The sequence below is a fragment of the Spermophilus citellus genome (assembly GCF_964194105.1).
Source record: "Spermophilus citellus genome assembly, chromosome: 7".
Lineage (NCBI taxonomy): Eukaryota > Metazoa > Chordata > Mammalia > Rodentia > Sciuridae > Spermophilus > Spermophilus citellus.
The window spans coordinates 39,400,585-39,415,870 of NC_138188.1; the positions used below are offsets into that span (position 1 = coordinate 39,400,585).

At 33.3% G+C, this 15,286-nt stretch overlaps 1 protein-coding gene across 4 annotated transcripts in view; it reads right to left on the reverse strand.

Moving 5' to 3' along the window:
- The window catches only part of ATR (ATR checkpoint kinase), a gene marked incomplete at its 3' end in the record, with an annotated part of 105,715 nt that overhangs the window by 86,146 nt on the left and 4,283 nt on the right, over positions 1 to 15,286 (reverse strand). For 2 of the 4 annotated variants that reach the window (XM_081301673.1, XM_081301675.1), the window contains exons 3-15: positions 14,601 to 14,750; positions 10,688 to 11,565; positions 9,572 to 9,750; positions 8,850 to 9,041; positions 8,155 to 8,345; positions 7,426 to 7,578; positions 5,838 to 6,030; positions 5,447 to 5,709; positions 4,254 to 4,444; positions 4,071 to 4,171; positions 3,610 to 3,781; positions 2,206 to 2,376; positions 495 to 689 (exon numbers count right to left, since the gene is read on the reverse strand). In XM_081301673.1, coding sequence (XP_081157799.1) covers positions 495 to 689; positions 2,206 to 2,376; positions 3,610 to 3,781; positions 4,071 to 4,171; positions 4,254 to 4,444; positions 5,447 to 5,709; positions 5,838 to 6,030; positions 7,426 to 7,578; positions 8,155 to 8,345; positions 8,850 to 9,041; positions 9,572 to 9,750; positions 10,688 to 11,565; positions 14,601 to 14,750 — 3,029 coding nt within the window. Of the gene's footprint in view, positions 1 to 494; positions 690 to 2,205; positions 2,377 to 3,609; positions 3,782 to 4,070; positions 4,172 to 4,253; positions 4,445 to 5,446; positions 5,710 to 5,837; positions 6,031 to 7,425; positions 7,579 to 8,154; positions 8,346 to 8,849; positions 9,042 to 9,556; positions 9,751 to 10,687; positions 11,566 to 14,600; positions 14,751 to 15,286 lie in introns of all 4 variants that reach the window. The other 2 variants (XM_081301672.1, XM_081301674.1) reach the window with 1 other exon arrangement.

Sequence of the window (15,286 nt, forward strand, 5' to 3'; positions counted from 1 at the left end):
AAATACTAAAATACTAAATGAAATTAGTATTTCATTTAGAACTTCATCCATGAATCGGGGATGGTGGCACACACCTGTAATCCCAGCTGCTTGGGAGGTTGAGGCAGCAGGATCTCGAGTTCAAAGCCAGCCTCAGCATAAGTGAGGTGCTAAGCAACTCAGTGAAACCCTGTCTCTAGATAAAATACAAAACAGGGTTGGGAGTGTGGCTCAGTACTCAAGTGCCCCTGAGTTCAATCTCTAGTACTGGGGGAAAAAAAAAAAGAGGACTTCATCCATGAGAATAACTATCCTAGCCCATTATGGTGAAATGATCAAATAAAATATTAAAAGAATTCTACTTAATATGTGTCTAAGACAAAGATTATTTAACCCAACAACATTTAATATATTTTTTAAGGATAGGCTATAAATTATTCTCCTTCCCATTAGAGTAAGTTTTCATTAATCCTACTTTAAACAAAAGAATAAAACATATACAAATATTCAATTACCTTCAGATAATGAAGCGCACGTTCTAATTCATCTTTGGAACAAGAACAAACCAAATGAGAAAAAATATATTTGAAGTTATTTATTAAAATCTCTCTACGATTGACATTTAATTGTTTTCCTAAGGTTCGAATGAGAGCAGAAGCTGCAGGGCTTGCTTTGGCAGCAAGGTCAGGCAGTAAAACTTGTAAAGTCCTCTGAAAAAGAATACAGAAGTTACTAAAAAGTACATTTGTCTGTGTGATAAAATATTCACATAAGCTATGTACAAAAATATTCGAAAATGCCATACACATTTGGAGTCCAGATATAAATTGAATTTGAATTCAGATTTACCATTTATTTACTTGTCTGGTATCAAGTGAGCATCTGCTATAATTCAGGCACTGTAGATATTACAAAACAAGCAAAGTGCCTGGTGGCATAGAAGGTGGAGACACACAATAACAAAGAAGATCATTTCTCATGAGTATGTGTTAAAATCCACACATGCTCTAAGGTAAAGAAGTCTTAAGTCTGATGAAGTCTTTAACTTATATGTAAAGAAGAAAATCTTTTAACATATCTAACATAGCAATACTACAAGAAGTCTATCTTCATTGAGGTCTATTTTCTTTAAGATCTTATTCATAAAATATACATGGAACCCAAAGATAAAATGGTTGGCCTTTCATTTATTCTACACGTACCTAATGAATACTTACTGCATGTCAATCACTATTTTAAGTACTAGAGATATAACAATGAACAAGACTCACACTTTGCCTTCAGAGACCATCTTACTTGTGTTATGCTTCCAACTTAAATATTAACACTACAAGACTTCTAAAATCTTTTAAGATAGTTTCTACAAAGTTATCATAATTATTATGTTAGAATGATTATGTAATATTCTGTGACCTAAAATTAGACACTTAATTTCTTCTTTGCTACTTGGACACTTTTGCAATAAACATCTGTATTTTTTGGTTCCCAGAGTAGAATTAATAGCATAATAGTATGAACTGCTATTATAATTTATTGTTAAGAGTAACAATATATCTTGCTTTTTGGAAAGGATAAGAAGATAATCTATCCTTTTTTTTTTCTTTTTCCTGTTACTGGGGATTGAATCCAGGGGCACTTTACCACTGAACTCTATCCCCACCCCTTTTTGTTTTTTTGGGTCTCATTAAGTTGTCCAGCAGGCCTCAAACTTGCAATCCTTCTGCTTTGGTCTCCCAAGTGGCTGGAATTACAGGTGGGTGCCACCAGGCCCAGCATCTACTCTTTTCACCTTTTAAATATCAGCCCAGTGAATTTCAAAGATTTCCCAAACCATATCATACTACAAATTTTTCATTTGAATTCATAGCAGATCACCTATACCACTAGTTTTGTACATTAATACTCCAACTCCTCAAAGGGAGAAATGATCATATTAGTCTTTGAAGTATCAATAGAACCAAAGGCTCAACTACTTCACTCACTGAATGAATTTGCACAGCCAAACCTACAGAGCAGTAACTTAAAATCAATAGGGACTTAAGTTTTATAGGATAATAAAAACAAAACATGTAAATTTGAAAATCTAGGATCCATATGCTCCTTAATGTATTTGCCAGATTTCTTGGAAAAAAGGGAAGAAATAAAGAAAGGCCGACAATATAATGAATAAAATACTGAATTAATAAAATACTGAATCAATTAAGTAAACTATACATTGCAACTCACTGTAAGGAAACGATTAAGGTCAGGAAAGTCGAAAACATTGGCAATTTCAGATAAGGTATTTAAAGTCATTTCTCTCTGGTGAGCTACATCTTGTTTTCGAATCTCAGCATTCTGGCAAGGAGTACTTGGAAGTGCTGTCATCTGACTGGAGTGAAGAGATTCTACCAAAAACTAGAGCAAAAACAATTTTATTATTATTAGAAATTTTAATGCTTTTTCATCTAACATAAAGGGTAGTCAATGTTCTACATTGCTTGAATTGACTCATTGAATATAACCTTAATGAAATGGATTATGTCATAACTCCCTTTTACAGATGAAGTAACAAGGCTTATTTTAAAAACTTGAATACCACGCAAACAATTATATCACAAATATAGGATAAAACTAATATTTTAGTATAGACTACCCTTTCAGCCATTCACTGAACATACTTTTCTGAAAACAAAGTGTGCTATCTATAACATCAAGGCATACAATTTTATTATCGCCTAAAAGGCTAAAAAAAAAAAAAAAAGGATTCTGCCCTAAAGATTAATAATGGTGTGATAATTCAATAAATCATCATAAGATAACTTGTCCCAGGCTGGGGTTATGGCTTAGCGGTAGAGAACTCGCCTCACACGTGCAAGGCCCTGGGTTTGATCCTCAGCACCACATAAAAATAAACAAATAAAATAAAGTTATTTAAAAAAAAAAAAAATGACTTTTCCCTCTCTCTTTTTTTTTTTAAAGAAAGAGAGAGAAATGGGCTGGGGATGTGGCTCAAGCAGTAGCGCGCTCTCCTGGCATGCGTGCGGCCCGGGTTCGATCCTCAGCACCACATACCAACAAAGATGTTGTGTCCGCCGAGAACTAAAAATAAATATTAAAAATTCTCTCTCTCTCTCTCTCTCTCTCTCTCTCTCTCTCCCCCCCCCTCAATCTCTCTTTAAAAAAAAAGAGAGAGAATTTTTTTAATTTTTTTTTTTTTTTTTTTTTTTTTTAGTTTTTGGTGGACATAACATCTTTATTTTATTTTTATGTGGTGCTGAGGATTGAACCCAGTGCCCCGCGCATGCCAGGCGAGCGCACTATCGCTTAAGCCACATCCCCAGCCCTTCCCTCTTTTATTTACAATCTATGTCTTCAGATCAATATGCTAAAATATAAAATGGCAACATAAAAACATAATTTTAAAATAATATTGTAAAGCAAGCAAAATAACACATGGACACATGTTCTTTCTTTCTTTCTTCAGATGTTGCCTGGGCTGAACTCAAACTGGGCTCAAGCAAACCTCCCACCTCCACCTCCCAAGCAACTATAGGTGAGCACCACCATAGCCAGTTTTATTTATTTAGTTTTTCAAACTCTTAGAAAGTACTGCTATTACCTATAGTCAAGATGAATACTGATTCTCACCTGACAGATGGGTTTCTTATACTGACTGAAAAAACTTTGCAGTTTAACACTTTTAGCTGCAACCAGAGCTCTAATTTCTGTATATGCTGCTCCAGAGATAGACGCTGACTTAGATAACAAACAATGCAATAAGTGCAACAGTGCAAAAGGTACCAAATCTCCTTTTGCTGCCCTAAAATTTAAAAACAAACAAACATGTATATGTATAATCAATGCCTCCGAAACAAATGAAAACCCACAAATATAAACATGCTGAATCCCATTTTAACAAGTAATATCAAATACCTCGCATTCATTGTCTTTTTTTTTTTTTTTTTTGCAGTGCTGAGGATCAAACTCAGATCCTCGTGCATGTTAGGTAAGCACTCTACTACTAAGCTACATCCCCAGCCCTCACTGTCACTTATAGCAGGAATATAAGACAATGATAAAATAAAGAATACAAATGCTGCCAAATGTACCTTCCAATGTCCCCTGTTGTAAGAATCAAGGTATCCTTCAACTCATTATTTCTTGATATTTGGGCATGTGTATATGCTTCCTTCATTCTTAAGACAAATAGCTAGAATAAAATTAAACTAGTTAAAAAAAAAACAATTTAGAGATAGATTTATAACCCAAATGTTAAAAATAAAAATATTAACCTCTTTTATAAATCCATCTTCAGAACCCAAGGCTTCCAATATATGTTTGATATTTCCACTAAAAGCCACTCTAACATCCTTGTCTGGATCTTCCATTAAGTTTAATAAAGTTCCAAGAACTGCTTTAACATCTGTTTCATCTTCTCTAAAATCAAGATGTTTACAAATATGATGTAGATTATCTATGAAAGCTAAAGGGAGAGAGTACACATTACCTAATGTGACACATTAAATATCAAAGTTATACTGTAAAAATATTGTCAATTAACAACATACTGATGAACATTCCCAAGTTCCTTTATATGCCAACACTTAATATTCGAATATACATACCACACCGAATTAAAATAAGATGTTTATAAACTTGAATTGCTTTATATTTATGCCATAAATGACTAAAATCAAAAATAAATTCCAAATTTTTAAGCTACAAATAATACTTTTTAGATTTTATAAATAATTGTATGTTACCATGCAGACTTAAGCACATTTCACTAATTCAAACAACCTTGAACTAAGAGGATTTTTTTTTTGTAGTGCATTATACTTATATATAATATTGGGGTTCATTTTGACATAATCATACATGTATGGAATATAATTTGCTCCACTTCAGGGAAATCTCTATTGTTAAAATTACAAGATTTAGGGGCCCTAAAACTACCTACTATCTATTGCTTTGAAAACTTGGGAACAATTTCCAACTTACTGCCTAAACAAATGAATTTTTCTAGTATTTGTACAAATTTCATGCTCCCCCCAAAAGTCACATTTTATTAACCCTGGAAAGTAGCCAAAAAGATACTATCTATAGACCTCAGTTGGGAAAGGTAATCTATTTGAAGTTCTAAAGGTTCAAGGTGGTTACGGGACACAATAAGATGATCTCTGGTATCACTGAAGAAAATACATAATATTAAACCTTACAATATTATACCAACTTTCAGGTTTGCCCCCATTAGACTCTCAAATCACAAGAACATTTTAAAAATCAAAAAATCATTTATCTTATTAGTTTTGCGATAATCTAATACCAGTCCCATACCATTTATATTCAATCATTACTGAGCATTCAATCTATCAAGCGTATAACTTGTTATAATCTTCTAAGGCTTCAGACTAATTCTGTCATCAATATGAAAACTGCAACTTTAATAGTATTTTAAAATATTAAGTAAATCATAAGCACTCACCAAGTTTTACTGGACTAGGTGTGTTTTTTTTCAATAGGAAAAGGAATGGCTTGCAAATAGAAGCTTTTAGTTGAGAAGAGGAACATTCATGTTGAGAAATAGCTTTCAGGCTTTTACAGAAGAGGTCCACATTTCCATGCTCAGAGAAAGGTTCTATTAAAGAACTTGTCAAATAAAACACGCCATGAAGAGTACAGACCAGCTGACCAAGTATAGAAGCAAATTCTTTCTTGACAACATCAGAATCATCTTTGACTTTATCTCTGGGAAAAAAAGAAAAAGTACTAAGTCATCTTGCTTACAATGAGCAATAAACAAATATTTACATATATAGCCAGAGAATGAGTCTTCCAATCAAGTGATACATTCAAATTAAAATCTTAATACGCACATAAGAATCTTGGGAACTCTGTTACAAGGATTCTTCTGCTGCAGTAAGATAAAAAATCCATTAACACAACTAGCCCGGATTATTTCATGGGAGCTCTGCAAAGCCCAGTTGTAAACTGCTGTTCTCCATTCAAGGAATATTCTTCTTGGAAACAGAGTTAGAAGAAACACACATCTTGACTGTGCCTGTGGTGCTGAGAAAATTAAGTCTATTAAACAAGATTTCTAACAGTGTTAATTGAAAATCATCTACCAGAGAGTAAACAAACAAGTTAGTTATCTTTGTAAAATTTTCTTCTTTTTCTAGATAACAAAAATGTACTGCCCAAGAATGTCAACCAGTGAGATGTAAAACAACTCTCATGTTCTGTTAACAGGGGTGTAGATTGGCACATCTTTGGGGAACAATATAGCAGAACAGAGTTCTGGGTGTGCAAACTCTACAACCCAACAATTTCACTCCTGGAAGTCACCCTGAAATACTGATTCTCAAACTTTAATATGCACATGAATTGCCTGATCTTGTTAAAAATGCAGATTCACAATCAGAAGTTCTAGATGCAGCATAAGCTTCTCTTTTTCTAATAAGTTCCCAAATGGTGGTAAAACCACACTCAAACAGCAAGCCCTGGACTTTGTCATTTATAAAAACTTTCATTGAAATTGTGTTTGTAATTGTGAAAACAATTTGATCGCCCACCAAAAGGAGAATTGATAGTGTTTGTTCTACAGTTACCTACTTTTCAGAAGTTTAAATAAAATACCAGTTCCATGTATTACTATGGATAAATCTCATAAAGATAATGTTGAATAATAAAATGCAAGTTATAAAAAGAAATAGAATTCTACCTATTATTTGGAGAAAAATACATCGATAGTAAAAGTAATAAAATATTTATCAGAACAGTAAAACACCTAATTCAGAACAGTAGTTATCACTAGGGAAAGAATGAGGGGAATAAAACTGGGGAGGGACAATAGAAGGGCTTCCATTACATCCATAACATTTTTACTTCTTTTTTTGTTGTAGTTTACCCCTCACCCCACACTAGGATTGAACCCAGGGTTTTTGCACATGCTAGGCAATGCTCTACCACTTGGCTACATCCCAACCCTTTTTATTTTGAAACAGGAGCTCTCTAAGTTACCTAGTCTGGCTTCAAACTTGGAATAATTCTCCTGTCTAAGCCAAAGTAGCTGGAATTACAGGTATGTACCACCACGCCCAGCTAACATTTCAATTCTTAAAATGGGAGGCTGATATAAGAAACTTTGGTGTATTACTCTCCATTTTTTTTTTTTTTGGTATTTCTCAAATATTTCATAAGTTTCTTAAATGAACATCAAGATATTTAAGAATATATTTCAAATTTTTTTACAGAAAGTAAAGAAATGGGATATATGGGGCAGACTTTCATTTGTTACTTTGAATATATTTAATTCCTTTCTGAATTATAAAAGTATACCCCCCTCTATTAATTATTGAAAAAAATGATAGTAATAAGTGTCATAAACTGTACAGTGATAAGTTAAAACAAAGCAAAACAAAACAAACTACACTCATAAGACATAAATTTGTGACCACTTACAGCAACTATCTGAAATCCTCTGGCTTAATGTTAGAAGACTAGTGGCAAAAGTAGTCAGCTTTAAAGAATCATCATCAGAATGGGAATAAATCCATGGAAGTGACAGCATTCCACATAAATCTTCCAGAATATGATCTTCAAATGAATTTTTTACTACAGAAGCACAAAATAGAACATAAATTATACTTATTCCTTAACCATATCTAACTTTTGTCTTTTTTCAATAAAAATATATATATTGGGAACATCAAATGGAATTATAATAAACATTCAATAAACAGGGGTTCTTAATGTAAAAGGCCATGAATAATGCTCTTCCTTTTTCTTTTTTGGTGCTAGGGATCAAACCCAGGGCCTTGTGCATACAAGGTATACAATCTATCACTAAGCTATACTTCCATCCCTAGGAATGATGTTCTGAGGTCTGTGAAGCCAAACAAATTAAATGTGACTTTATAAAAATATTCATCTATGCACTATTTAAAAGAGTTCTTCAAATTTTCATATTTAAAAATAATCTTAAGTTATAAGTAAATTTCTATTGACTAAAATAAAAATATTATAAAAATAAGTTTGAAACTAAGAAATTATTAACAATCTTAACTGATCAAAATCAAGAAATATCTTCTGGGTAGTCCTAACACTTGGATATTTAGGCTTCAGGCAAAAACAAAAGCCTATTTCTACATTGATCAAGACTATTCCGATCTATTGATTATTTGTACTCACCTTGCATATAAATCAAAGCATCATAAATTTTCACCACATTATCAATGACTACCTCCAGTTGAGGTTTCTGAATAGATTCTAACAAATTCCTACAGCTCTTAATCACTTTTGTGTAAAAATCCAAAGACATCCAAGTTATCAGTACTGAAGATTTCTTTTCACATTTGTGCTGACAGTCGTTGAAATTATGGCTGCAATAAGTACATTTTTTAGGAGACATTAGAATTAAGATGAATTTTGATATTGTCAAACATAATACTATAGCAAAGATGAAAGAATAGTATAAAACAAACCTATAACAACTTTAAAAACAATTAAAAGAAAACAAACAAGCTAATTAATATCTTTATTACTATTTTAGGTTTATAATAACTTTATGTTGGTTTCAATCACTCTTCTGATTTAGGAATTAAAATTAATCAGGGATCCTTAAATGTGGTATCACCAGGCTCAAAAACTACTGAACACATGTCTGCACAATTATTAACTGGTTTAGTAAATCTTTTCTTCTTTCTGTGCACACTTAGCACAGTGCCTAGCATTTAGTAGGCATGCAGCAGAAAACAAACTCATAGACTTAACTGAAAAGTTTGTGTCCCAAGGTCACAAATGAAGTTAACAAAAAGGTCTCCTTCAACAGTAAATCCAAATTCATTATAGGAAACCCACCCAGAAAATACAAGAAGTTGTTTTACCAGTCCATGTTTTGATGACAACAGTGAACAGTACACAGAGCAGTCAGTTGTAAGATAACAGTGATTCCTTCTAAAGCCTCAATAACAGGATTCTTCAGACTACTACATTCAAGGGAAATCTGAAGGGATTCAGCTTTTTGTTTCAGTGCATTCCATAATATGCTTTTTTTGTTCATATCCACATGTTTAATTCTATAATTAATTACAATGACAGTAAAAGGAGATTAAATATAAGTCCAGTTAAAACATGAAACATGGGACTGAGGATCTAACTTAGAGGTATAGCACATGCTTTATGCAAGGCTCTGGGTTCAATCCTCAACATCAAAACAAAAACAATGAAACATATTTAAACAAAAATGCCATGTAACATGAACTTTTATCTATACTAAGACAAACTTAAAACAATGCTCAGGCTGGCTGAAATATGGCAATTCTTTGGCTATGTTACAAAAAAAAAGGTTTACTTGCTAACATTTGAAAAGTTATTGATAGATGCACATTTCAGAGATATTAATTAAATAGGCACATAAAAACATTCAAAGTAACTACATTTAGCCATGTAGAACTATTAAAACAAGAACTATTAAAACATTCTAAGCATTCCTTTGACTACGTTAGAATGATGTTTTTTGTCTATTTAAATCAAAGTACTTAACTAAAGCTGATTTTTAAAGTGAATAAAATTTAAATGACTAAATACAAACTGAATAAGGTCATACTCTTCCGACTGTTTCGATGCTCTTTTGAAAGAACTTAGAGAGGAGCTGAGTCTACGTCTTTTGGGTGATATTCCATCACTATTAGTGCCAAGATTTTCCTGTTGAGCTTGGCACTGTATTTCCTCAATGATTTCCATACTTTCCATTTTCAAGGCTGCATAAAGTGGGCCCAACAAGTACTGAGGAAACAAAAATAATTTCAAAAACTATCTCTTAAAAAATGTCTATATTACAGGCAGCAAAAATGCATTAGGTGTTAGCTACATGTTTTCAAGTAAATTTAGTAAACTATTTTGGGGGGCTGGGTTGTGGCTCAATGGTAGAGTGCTTGCCTACCATACATGAGGCACTGGGTTCAATTCTTAGCACCACATAAAAATAAACAAAATAAAGGCACTGTGTCTATCTACATCTAAAAAACTTAATAAATAAATAAAGTTTAAAACAAAATATTTTGGGAGGTTTCTATAAGGCAAACCAAACACCCAAGTTAATCTTTATTATTTCACAGTCCATAGATAAATGATAGGTCTATATTTTAGAAGGCTTATAACAAATCCTTCTCTCTATAATGTTTTTCCCCTACCAAAATGCTACAAAGAAAAATTCTATAACAGAATTAATTTTTCCATACTATAAATCAAACAAGATTTCTAGATAATATGAACTAAAATGCTTAAACAAGTTACTACTACACATCTGAATATTTTATTACCTGACTTCCAGTTTAAACAAGAAAGAGGGCATAATTTGGCATGACTAATTATTCATAGATTTTATAAGTGATTGATTATAACATGTCAAAGATAAAAATCTATGTGAGTGATCAAAGTCTACAATTAAGTTTATAACTAGCCCTATTTCAAATAATAATGTAGCAAATTTACCCTTCACTTTAAAACATTCTACTCTACTGGCAGTTCATTAACAACTTAATGAACAAATACTTCAGAAATCAAAGTAAAAATCCCATAGGAAGCCAGACTAACCCATGAAAATCATTATATCTTCAATATATTATAAAAAATACTCTACTTTCTCATTATATCTTGTACATATACATACATTTAAGTGAACAAAATACACACTGTACAAGTAACTTTAAGAATTACTCACCTTTACATCTGCCTGAACTCCAATAACATCTGCAAGAGCTCTACAAATATTTCCTACATAGACCTTCCTGACTTGTAAAGCAGATTCATACCCAGCTGGCACAAACTTTATGAAATACTGCAGTAAATGACACAAAGCTGCTTTTAGCAAATCAGACTTGAGCCGCATAAGCACACCATCTTCAAACATGACACAGAGTTTTTCCAGCAGCATATTTAAATAGACAGGTTCAATATTTCTATAAGCTTCTGCTTCAAAAGGGAAGAGTGTCTTTATAAGTTTTGATAATGGCTCTTCATACAGTTTTAAGTGATCAGCATCCATTTCTACAAGATGTTTTAACAATTCCAAAAATGAGCTGAAGAAAGCACTGGCTGGTTGTGCTGGTAGTCCTCCAAGTTCAAAGAGTTCAGTTACAAGGCTTATTGCTAAGCATTTAACTTTTGGACTACCATACTCTAGGAGAACACAACCTATTTGCCAAAGAAAGAGTTCTTGCCTTCTAAAAAACACAGTTGCAATAATACGAATAAGAACCATTAATAAAGTGACTTCAATACATTCTAAATTTTGCATGCTAACAAACTGCAAAGGAGCTGGTTGTAAATATTCCATATGTTCATCTAATTGGCTTAAAAATCGGTTAAAGACCACTGGCCATTCCACAACATCTTCCATTGCACTTCTTCTGTGGAGGCAAATCAAGTCTTCAAAAAGATATAATAATTCCTTTGTGAGTACCCCAAAAATAGTAGGACTCTTGCTTTTAAAAAGAAATAATAATGAGCAGATAACTTCACAGATTTTCTTGTGTAACATGTGACAGGATGGAGTTGCTGCAATCCTTAAAAGTCTTGTGATGATCCAATTACTGAATTCTTTAAAGTAAACAAAAAGATAATCAGTAAGTATATCAGAAGTGTTAATTTGCTAAATGCGCAAAGACTGATTTTTAAAAGTATAAACTTAAATAACAGTCTCTATTCCTTACACAATGGAAACATAACAGTAGTTTTGAATATCATCTTTAATAGCTTCTTAGCCTTTTGTCTAAGATCAAGTACAGAATATCAACTTTCAGTCAGACAGATAAGGTCCTAGCTTGTCACTTACTAGTTGCCTGAACTTTGCATTTTTGGAACCTCTGTAACATCATCTACAAAAGGAGAATAATGATATCTATGCTATGGGCTGCTGTAAGGGTCAAATAAGATGTGTGTGAAATATGCAGGATAGTTCCCAAAGTATAATAAATGTTCAACATATGGTAGTTATTATCACTCCTTCAAAAAAGATTTATTGAGTGGAGGGCTAGAGGTATATAGCTCAGTGGCAGAGCAATTGTCTAGTGTTAAGGCCCTGGGTTCAAAAGGGAAGAGTGTCTTTATAAGTTTTGATAATAACTCTTAGTTACTTTTGTGTTCCCCTAGCACACACACAAAAAAAGATCAAGTGGTAACTCTGTCCCAGGATAAATCATCATAGTCGTGTCCACACAAACCCTATAGAATTCTTGAACTTTTTGACTACAACTAAGAAATATATTTTATATCATGGCTCAGTATATTTACTTAAACATATGAAATAAAACTTTTATGAACTTTAAACAGTACTTATACACATTACATTCAATGTACCTTATTTCTAGTCTATTTTATCTTATCTTGAATGCCAAAACTCCTTAAAGTAATTTCATAACCTATTAGTCAGTTTACAAAATATCATAGCAAAGAATATGGACAAACAGCCAGGTGTGGTGGTGCACGACTGTAATCCCAGCAGCTCAGAAGGCTGAGGTAGGAGGATCATGAGTTCAAAATCAGCCTCAGCAACTTAGTGAGGCCCTATCTCTAAATAAAATACAAAAAAGGGCTGAGGCTATGGCTTAGTAGTTATTGCCCCTGGGTTCAATCTTTGGTACCAAAAAAAAAAAAAAAGAATACGAGAGGCTGGGTTTGTGGCTCAGTGGTAGAGTACTTGCCTCACACATGCAAGACCCTGGGCTCGATCCTAGGCACCATATAAAAATAAATAAGTGAAATAAAGGTATTGTGTGTGACTACAACTAAAGAATAAATATTAAAAAAAAAGAGTATAAACAAACAGGTGATTATAATGGTTTAACAATCATAGTAGAAGAAACACAGAATGCTAGTACTAAAACAGCACAAAGAAATAGCAACCCAGCTAGTCCTGGGAGGTCAGCAGTAAAAGAAAAAAGCTTTTGGAGGACATGCTATTAAAGTTGAGTCTTGAAGTGTTAAAATTTAAAATACTTCATTATATGGGGGGCGGACAGGAAGCTTGCTTTGCATCTCTTTATTAGGAGACCAATAAAGAGATAAAAGTAGTTGGAATAATAAGAATTAAGCATAGCAAAAAGCCTCAAAATATAGAAAAAAATGTCAGCAAGTTTTTTTTTAATTAACTATCTGCCTTTTTTTAATATTTATTTTTTAGTTGTAGTTGGATACAATATCTTTAATTAATTAATTAATTTTTTGTGGTGAGGATGGAACCCAGGGCCTCTCTCGTGCTAAGTGAGTGCTCTACCACTGAGCCACAACCCCAGCCTCAATTTTTTAAAAAATATTTTTTAGTTATTGATAGAGCTTTATTTTATTTATTTATATGTGGTTTTGAGAATCCAACCCAGTGCCTCACACTTGCCAGGCAAGTGCGCTACCGCTGAGCCACAGCCCCAAGCAAGTTTTTTTTGCAATATTTTATTTTTTTTAGTTGTTGATGGACACAACATATTCATTTATTTATATGCAATGCTGAGAATTGAACCTAGTGCCTCACACATGTGAGGCAAGTGCTTTAACCCTGAGCCACAACCCCAGCAAGCCCAGCAGCAAGTTTTTTTCTTAAAGCCAGATAGTAAATATTTTTTACTTGAGTGCCCAAGTTGCCTTTGTAGTGATTACAGACCATAAGTAAAACAAATGGGCATAGCTGAGCTCCAGAATAAGAAATTATCTAGGAAAAAAAAAAAAAAAAGATAACCAAAAACAGAAAAAAGAAAACTGTGCCGAAATGTTCAATGGCAAATGAACTTCTGCTCTAAGTATTTAGCATTATGATAATAAAAATAAAGTTATATGAGATAAAAATAACCAATACCACTACTGCTTTGTTCCCTCAATTTCTATCAAACCTGACTCAAAAGTACAGCCATAGTCATGTGCAGTGGTGTACACCTGTAATCACAGAGACTCTGGAGGCTGAGGCAGGATAATTACAAGTTTGAGACAAGCTTAGGCAAGCCTCAGAAACTTAGCATAATCTGGTCTCAAAAGAGCTTGAGAAGAAGATTAACATTAAACAGGGATGAGAGGTGGGAGGGAAAGGGAGTGAGAAGGGAAATCACATGGAAATGGAAGGTGATCCTCAGGGTTATACAAAATTACATATAAGAGGAAAGGAGGGGTAGGAGAAAAATAATTCAAGTGGAAGAAATGATTTACAGTAGAGGGGGTAGAGAGAGAAGAGGGGAGGGGAGGGGAGGGGAGGGGAAGGGGGATATTAGAGAATAGGATAGACAGCAGAATACATCAGTCACTAGAATGGCAATATGTAAATCAATGGAAGTGTAACTGATGTGATACAGCAATCTGTATACGGGGTAAAAATGGGAGTTCATAACCCACTTGAATCAAACTGTGAAATATGATATATATATTAAGAACTATGTAATGTTTTGAACGACCAACAATTAAAAAAAAAAAAAAAAACCAAGCCTGTGGGATTGGGGGTTGGGGTGCTGGGGATCACCGGTAAAGTACCTTGGGTTCAATTCCTGGTATCACACACACTCACAGTGCAATCACATACTTGATAGTTCAAAAGAGCAGAAAAGGGTAGATTTCAATAAAATAGACTGTGGATGACTGCAGATGAATGCACTCACCAATACAACTGCCTTTGGTCTCATGTTGCCACTGGCTTCCATTCACATTTACAAACATAAGTGGGGAGGATTTCATGATATGCTGGATGAAATCAAGCAACATCACAGAGGTTGGCTGAGAGTCAGTTTTCTTTACAAGTTCTAGAGCAACTAAAATAATAAGAGATAATTTTAGAGCCTTGAAAAATTAAACAACAGATTTTACATTAAGAAACTAGACTCTGGTGATCAGAATTATGTCCAGCATAGTGTTCAATGGTAAATCGATAGAGCTACAAACACTACAGTATTATCTAATTTTAAATGTTTAATAATAACTTGCATTCACCTATCATAATTCCATTCAGCAAATGTGTGTTACAGGATTACAATATACCAGGCACTATGCTAAAATATAAAGATTAAAATAAAATCTCATAATCCAGGAGAAATCAAGCAAATAAATAATAATATAATATGGTAACTGCACTTGTCTAGTAAAGAAAAAACAGGTATCTCGGAAGACACACTGAAGGAATTTCTAGATGAGAAGCTGGTCAAGAACAGGGGAAGGCAAATGGTCTAAACAGAGGGAGCACTTTGTGAAAACACATCTTGCAAGTAGTCAAAATCCTTTGTGCTTTTTTTCAGAAACCTTAACTATGCTGATTGAAAAAAGAAAGGCTAAATGGTTACCATATCATAAA